We start from the raw sequence: 8,761 nt of genomic DNA, 5'->3' as shown, positions 1-8,761 counted from the left end.
AAAAAGAAAAAAAATTCATTTTGTGTATTAATTTGTTATGCATCTATCATATTATTTTTCTATCATATCATATCCATCATATTGTGTATCTCACATTGCCCTTTCGTGTTTTTGCATTTACCATCACACTTGCACTGTCTGTTGCATTTGTTATGCATGGTTACAATTCGTTCACATTACTTTAAACTTTTTGGTTACAACTTTTTCTCTTTTACCCAGTTAAAAACCATCTCCTATTTCGTATTGATTTACCCAGTTGAAAACTATCCCCTATTTTGTATTGAGTTATGGTCCATGTCTCATTTGTTGGTTAAGACCCTTTTCTCTTTTACTCGGTTAAAAACCATCCCTATATTTCGTATTGAGGTATGGTCTAGGTCTTGTATATTGTTTAAGACCCCTTTCTCTTTTACCCAGTTGAAAACCATCGCCCTATTTCGTATTGAGGTACGGTCTAGGTCTTGTATATTGGTTAAGATTTTTTTCTCTTTTATCCGGTTGAAATCAATCCCCTATTTCGTATTGAGGTACGGTCTGGGTCTTACTGTTTGATTGAAACCCTCTTTTCTCCTTATCATGTGAGTGTGTTTGGATTGTACCCTTTTGTTATGATTCATTTGCATGAGGCTTGTCTCACCATATATTACATATTACATTGCATAAATCATGCATTTTCAAAAAGAAAAGAAAAAAAAGAATTTAACTTTCAATTGTATTAGCATATCATTTGCATGGTTACAACTATCACATTGTTGCATAACTTGGCTACAATCTTTTCATATCAACATTTGATTTTCACAACCTTTTTCATTGGTTAATGTTGGCCCCTCTTTAGGATGACAATACTGTCCCTTTCTCGGGTTGTCGGTTCAAACCACCATCGGTTAATACCTCCCTTGTTTTGGGTTGTAGGTTAAAACTATTCATCGATTACAGTTCCTCCCTTATGTGAGTGTGTTTGGATTGTATCTCTTCTTATACTTCATATCATTTGCATGAGGCTTGCCTCGCATATTACCTGTTGTATTGCATTGCATTGCATTAATCATAAACTTTCAAAAAGAAACAAACGGCTTCGTGAAATGTGTAAATCCAACTTTCAATTAAATTTTCGAGCATATCATTTGCATATTGCCCCTGAACTACGTTGGTTTGATTCTTTACAAAAGGGTACGTAGGTAATTCTCGGGTTCAACTAATTACATTTGCATCTTGTTTGTTTGCACAAGTCCTATGGCCTTGTCAAAAGGGTTGTCATCGGGCTTTGACATTCACTCACATCATGAAATGACTTTGAACTCTGTCAAAGAGGGGCAACTGTAGACACTCCATTTTGACCAGCCTTAAGATTTGGGCGCTTTCCTTTGATTACCAGATGATGATAATCAGAATGTGTTTCTTACAGAATCCTCAGTAAAAGAGATGGAATTTGAGCTTTAATCCCAACCTTCACACATTTTTGGCCAAATTATTTTTTATCCAAAATTTACCAATCTCCACTACTAAAAAAATCTTGGCTCTTTAATCTCCACTACCAAATTTCCTACACATCAATCCCCACTCACCATCTGCTTTCATAATCACACCCCACTATCCCCATTCATTATCCATTTTCCTAATCATACCCCACCATCTCCACTCACCATCCACTTTCCTAAGCACACGCCACCATCACCACTCACCATCCACCTCCATTATACATTGTCTTCCATTAGCTCCATTAGTGCCACATTAGCTCCATTATCTTCCCTAAATGCTCCACTTTGTCCTCCACCATTGCCCACTTGTATTGCCTATATAATCAGAGGTCTAGTCTTAAGTTTGAGGAGATGAATAAGAAGAGAAGTGTAGAAAGAATGCTAAATTTGAGTTAGAATTTGAGAGAAAAGAAAGCCTTGAAAACAAAAGAGTTGTCTTTCCAAAATAGTGAATTTACCAAGCCTTTATGCATCTCATCTTCCTTTGCAAAAACTACTCAAGAACCAAGTCCTAAAGCCTTGATCAAAGAGAATGTAGTCTTGTTAAGTTGAAGAAGATTAAAGAGTGATCATACACTCGTTCAAAACCATTATTCTAAGCAAAAATTCCAAGCTCTTGAATTGAAGATTAAGAACATAATTCACACAAACTTGAGGGTGATCAAGAGAAAGTTTGGAAATCTTTGTTCACTCTTTCTTTGGAAGGTGAATTTTTAATTCTTTCATTTCTATTTCAAATTCATTTTCTTGGTTTTGTTTCATATTGTTTTGTTGTAAAATAATTAAGTTTCAATTCCTTCATTTTCTTGCAACTTTCTATCTTATATTTGTTTTCTTACTTTAGTTTCATATTATTTTTGTTATAATCTAACCAGAAGTGGTTAGTTGAGCCACCTACATATTCCTTATCTGTTCCTTTTCTCGGTGTTGCAACAAGACAGGTTTTGCTAGGCCTAGTTGGCCATCCGGCATGTTAGCTTCTTTTGGACAAAATGGAGTAACCTTCCGGCGTTGAGCATATTAGTTTCTGGCAATTCTCAGGACACATGAAGCTTCTATGTTGTTTTTATTTTTTTTATTTGAGTGTTTTCTGAGATTTTTTATTTTGTTGTAATATTTTTCTCCTCTTTCTCTCTCATTTGGTTTGTAATTATTCTTTCAAATGTTGTAATAATTCCCCGCCCAGCTTCTTTCTATCCCATTCTTTTAATTACTTTCCTTATTTGTACATAAGAATCATATTTTGTTTTTAATCCTATCCATGCTTTGCATCCATGTTTCATACATCTTGATTCGGCTAAGTTTGCATTTGTGGATTTAATAAATTCCTGTATGATTACGTGCACTACCTTTTATTCTTGAGATGATTCACATATTATATATTAGAAGTCAAATCTTTAGTTGCATCTCATGAGTGAATTGCACTAGGATTTTGTATATAAGATCATGCATATTTCGCTAACTTTGTTTTGTAGCTGTTTGCGGGACATTGGTAAACAAGTAAGTTTTTATACTTTAGCATCTTGCTTATGTATGTTTTCTTGCTATGTTTAGCATTCTACCACGAGGCTATGTGCTTGCTTGATATAACTGTATGAATGCCGATGGATGGAGACTGTGTCGCTTAATTTGAAATGATGTTGATTTTTCATGATTGTAAACTCAATTTCTTTAGGTTATACATCTTCAAAACTCTTTCAAAACACATGAAATTACATTGTTTCAAAATAAATGACATAGTCTATACTTGTATGCTTAACATTGTAATTTTTAAGATTTATTAAATAATTGCAATATGGACGTATAAGGTTAATAAAATTCATATCATGGTTAGTAGAGGTCGATCTTTGATCGGGTGAGCGGAGGTGCTCAATTAATGACCTTCCCCTCTTATACCTAAGGTTCTGAGCCAAGCATCTTTGGTTACGACGAATAGTGGCCTTGGTATGAGTCACGGGTGTAGACATCCCATTTTGACCGCCCTTAAGACTTGAGCGCTTCATACTGAATACTCGATAATGAAATGTTACGTTGTGGAATCGTTCAAAATCTTCAACAAAAGGATTCAGTTTTGAGCTTTAAAACCTAAACCTTGCACCCCTTTTGGACCATAACCTTATTTTTTTTTTCTAGCCTGACCACTTAAAGAATAGCTGGCCAGCAGATGGCCGACATGCCATTCTCTTTGGGCCGGCCGTACATCCTCATAGCCAGCCGGCTGGCCATGTTCAGCGTAGCAGATATTTTGACAGCTGCCAGCTACTCCCATGCATATGCTTTGGACTGGCTGTCTTCTTTACAAATATTTCCGATATAAGAAGCTGTTTTTCTATAAATTCAACACCCCCCCTTCATGGTTTGGGGTTAGAAAAATTCTCCATGAGCCTATAGCTTGCCCAACCATCTTCTCTACCCTCTTACAATATACATACACAATACATACACCTTATAAGCAAGGTTTTAAAAATCGGATCGATGAGTGAAACGAAAAAAGGATCGGGTGGACGGGTCACTGGTTCAGCAGTTGGGTTGAACCAGATCAAACTGTGACGTCATAATTATGTCATAAATAATTTTCTAAAAGGCATAAATTAACAGTATAAATATTAAATTTTCAATTTTTTTTAAAAAAATTCTTAAATATTTTTAGTGATGTTTTTATATGTAAAAAAAATTCCTAAATATAAATAAGTCATAACACTTCACATACTAACAACAAATAAAATTAAAGATGAAAATTTAGCTGTTAAAAACAACAATCATAGTAATAAAAATTATGAAAGCATCCAACTAAAGCAATCCATAAAACATAAGTTACAAAAAAGACAAAACTGGTCCAAACATAAGTTACAACACATCACAAACAATCTTTGAATTTTGCCTAAATCTCCTAGGGACGATAATTTAGCCAATCATCATCATCATTCTCATTCGCATTTGCACTAGAGCTTGGGTTGTTTGATCTATTATCAATGTTCACGTCACCAAAAGATCCCAAGTTGATATCATCTCCAAGAAGTTCTACCTCCATATCATCCTCAACATCATCTACAATAGTTAACATAAAATCATTAAGCCATCATTTTGATAATGATAGATAAAAAAATAATAAAAAATTGTTGCATAATGATGAAACATTATTTTCTAACCATCTCGTAGACCATGACATTGCTTCTTATATCGTGAAGGCTCATTTTCCTCATAAAGCATTTTTTCGAGCTCATCATAATCAAGAAATGGAGGCTTCTCTTGTTCTAGTCTTTCTTCTTCAATAATATAAAACTCGGTTTTGTCAATGCTCATAATTCCTTGTTTTGTAATACCTCCTATATTGATTCAATTGTAAGACTAAATAAATGAATAAAATAAAGAATCCATTAGTTACTACATGAGAAAGATTAATTTACCTATTCTTCAATCACAAGTTGTATTGAACGTACAAAAGATCATTAAGCCTATCATGTTCTAGTCTATTCCTCTTCTTTGTATGTATGGGTTCAAAGACGCTCCAATTCCTTTCACACCCAGAAGAGCTACTAGTTTGACTAAGAATTCAAATGACCAACTTTTGCAAATTTGGAGCACTATGTCCAAACATCTTCCACCATTCATCTTATTATCAAGAAAGAAAGAGAGATATTATAAAAAAAAAAGAAAAAAGAAACAAGAAACAAGAAATAGATAAATGAGATAAAATATTCCAATCAAAAGAAAATAATAATGATAATTACTATTTTTTTTTAAAAAAAGAAGAGATTACTAGGTTGTGTTTTCTTGGATGTAGTAATGGCAAGCTCTTTTCCAAAAATTTCTTGTCGATCTCGAAACAATCTAAGTTCATTCATGAGCTTCATTTTACTTGATGTGGCTTTAGTTTCAATCACATCAAGTACACTATTCATAACCTCTGACTTTTTGCAAAATGAAGCTTGATCATATTGAAAAGTTGGGTTCAACCAATAAGCTGGCGCATGTATATTCTTCCGTAATTGATTATCCCAACGAGTTTTAATGATTGTTGTGTAAGGCCTATACAACCTCTTATTTCTCTTGAAAATATCTTTAATACCGTTGATTGCCCCATACATGCCTTCAGAAACATATCCCATGGACGGCTTCTCATCTCCATCAACAATACGCAAGAGACGCATAAGTGGCTCAACAATCTGAACAGTGATGAAGCAATCCTTTCAAAATTGGTTATCTAAAATGATATCAATGGCATCCTTTCCTTTCTTCTCTTTGGCAAACCTTGAACTTGCAAACTCCTTACTTGTCACCAAAGCTTGCAAATCATGCATATGTTCATGAATACTATGCAATGGCAGGAAACTAGTGGCAAAGCGCGTTGTTCTTGGGCGCACAATTTCAGTCGAACTCTTCTTCTTTCTCAACCGAGCTAACAACCATGAACGGTTGTATATGTACCTTGTCACCGTTGATGCCTTAGTAGCAAGCTCATGCACATGATTCATCTTGGAAATTTCACTTAAGATTAAGTTCAAGCAATGAGCTGCACATGAAGACCAATTTATAGATTTATAAGTTGCATTTACAAGTCCTCTAGCAGCTTTACAATTTGCTCCATTATCTGTCACCATATGAACAACATTCGACACTCCCTCTCACTCAATAACCTCTAGAAACAATTTAGAAAAAAGAGTAGCATCTTTGACAGCATCAGAGGCATCAATAGATTTCATAAAAGCAATTCTCATAGGACTATAGACAAGAAAATTTATTAGATTTCTTTGTCTACCATTAATCCAACCATCACCTATAATAGTACATCCATATGCAGCCCATGAACTCTTCAAAGTGTCAATATACAATTGTAGCTCTTTTTTTGAGTCTCTCAATAAAGGAACTCGAAGTTGATGGTAAGTAGGGACTTTATATCCTAGACCAATGACAATTACGGCATCAAACATGGGCTGAAATAAATGGAGTTCATAGCATTGATTGGAATACAAGTATCATAAAAGAATTTAGCAACAATCATATGTGATCTATGTATGGCTTCTTTAGTTTGGAGGGCACTTTTGATAGTTGGTTGAGAACCCAAAGTAGTCCTTGGTGCAAAATGATCACCGATTTTTGTTGGTTCATGTTTCTTCCTTTTCCCTTTTTGTGTCATTGGTGCTTTACTCTTATTCCCACTTCCAGCTCCTTCATTGATTGAAATTCCCTTATTGTTCCAAGGAATTGTTTCCACAACCTCATCAGCCTCATCATCAACATTAACGTAAACATCATCACCCTCAAATTGAAAACCACCTAGACCATAAGGATTTAATTGATCATAATTTTCTTCACTTTGCTTCTTCTTTTCATCAAATGCTTTCAAAGACTCGTGCATTTGATACTAAATATCTAGGGGAACTTTTTTACATGGCCCAACCTCGCCTGACTTCTTTGCAAGATGTTGCATCATTCTTTTAATCCCTCCACCTTTAATAGTTTTCCCATAATACATACATGAGTAGGTCTTTTTCTCATTGACATCTCATCCCTCGATAACATGTGCCTATGCAATATCAGATTTTCCCCTTGTGGATTAGGTGGAATTAGCTATTGAATTCTTGCCAGATGACATCTCTTACAACTACAAGGTAGAATAAGAACAAATGAAAAAAAGAAAAAAAGTACTCCTATTCAAATTAATATTCTAGAAAGTAGGATTCAAATACAATACAATACAATACAATACAATAATCATAATCAAAAAGTACTCTTATTCTGGCCAGAGACTCAATTAAAAAAAAAAAGAAAAAAAAGTCAGATTCAATACAATAATTAAATTAAGTGTAGTTCAAAATTTGAAAGTTAATTTTCTTCTAATTATTAGATGGATGCAGTAAAATAGGTAATAAGAAAAGGAGAATAATCATAATTATTCATGGGTATCCAAAGCAAGAAAAAGGAAATCAAACAATTTATTTATTATATCATGTGACAAAAAATGTTCATTCTATCTACAGCAACAACAACAGCATCAGGAGGGTGTAATTTGTTTGTTGCTAGTATTTCTCTTTCAAAATCTCTATGTTTCTATCTATCTATCTATCTATCTATCTATCTATAATCTATAGAATGAAAAAAATAGAGGATTTTTTTTCATATAATGCTAAATAAGAAGGAGATCAAATAGACCCAAATTAGTAGAGGATTTTTTTTTTCCAACGACAATCTCGATGTAATTTTTTTTTTGTTGTAATTTTCTACGACAATCTCTATGTAAATCTATCCGTCTATAATCTATAGAATGAAAAAAATAGAGAATTTTTTCATATAATGCTAAACAAGAAGGAGATCAAATATACACAAATTAGTAGAGGGGTTTTTTTTTTTTTTTTTTTTTGTAATTTTCTGTGAGATAGTAAAAGGAAAATAGAAAACAGAGCCTTCTTCAACTAGACCCAAATTTTATGAAAAACGAAGAAGGAGATCAAAGATTCATCAACTCCCTCAAGGCTCAAACCAAATCAAAGATCACTAAGTAGCCCAACAAATTACACAAAAGTAGTACCTAGAGGTTGGAGGTTGAGATTCTTTGGCAGTAATGGTGGTGAATCTGTATGTAAAGTTGAGAACTTTATTCATTAATCATGAAAAAAAATAGAGAGAAATAGATCAGCTGCTTAACAGAGGGAGAGAGACTTGTGTGAAGAAGTACAAAAGCCCTAGATGGCTGCCCTGGAAGATCAGAAATGAAAAATTTTATTTTTTATATATATAGCATAAGCAAACTGGATCGATTCAATTAATCCGTGAACGGGTCGACCGGTTCATTGGTTAAACCACCGGTTTCACTGATTCTCTTAAAATACACCGATTTTTATATTTGAACTGGTTAAGAGGGTCAACCGGACTGGAACTTCACCCGATCACTAGTTCAACCAATTGAACCGGCCGGTCCGGTCCGGGTTTTAAAACCTTGCTTACAAGCTCAAACTTGAAGCTTTTGCTGAGATTCTTTAACACAATTTTAGCTCCTTGAGAGTGTTTAGCTTGTGGTTTGTGAACTAAGAAGAACATCCTCTCTTTCAAGAGGTGATCTTTGAACTCTTCAACCATCTTTTCTTTTTCTTTTTCTTGTACTTTCATACTGATTTCAAAAAATTTTTTTAAGCTTAAATTGTAATTAAATTTTTTTTAAGAGTGAGTGAGCTAGTCACCCTTTCATTGGCTAGTTCACGTGTTGTGCATCCCTCTATTTTTCTTTCATTTTTTTACTTTCTTTTCACTTTATTTGATTAAATTTCAGTACCTTTTTAGCATTG

At 33.9% G+C, this 8,761-nt stretch overlaps 1 protein-coding gene across 1 annotated transcript; it reads right to left on the bottom strand.

Annotated features, from left to right (window-relative positions):
- Positions 1–5,668: 5,668 nt before the first annotated feature.
- Positions 5,669–6,079, bottom strand: LOC114291178 (uncharacterized). The gene has a single exon (XM_082908371.1). It carries the CDS (start codon positions 6,077–6,079, stop codon positions 5,669–5,671), a length of 411 nt encoding a protein of 136 aa, XP_082764497.1.
- Positions 6,080–8,761: the final 2,682 nt, after the last annotated feature.

The sequence above is a fragment of the Camellia sinensis genome, chromosome 15 (assembly GCF_055761805.1).
Source record: "Camellia sinensis isolate YWXY chromosome 15, ASM5576180v1, whole genome shotgun sequence".
In the NCBI taxonomy this organism is placed as follows: domain Eukaryota; kingdom Viridiplantae; phylum Streptophyta; class Magnoliopsida; order Ericales; family Theaceae; genus Camellia; species Camellia sinensis.
The sequence above is the reverse complement of the archived record's forward strand: the minus strand, read 5'-3'. Positions and strand labels throughout refer to the sequence as shown.

What these genes read in the sequence shown, in the direction of transcription:
- LOC114291178 (XM_082908371.1), bottom strand. Translation starts at nt 6,079, where the DNA reads ATGGTGACAGATAATGGAGCAAATTGTAAAGCTGCTAGAGGACTTGTA.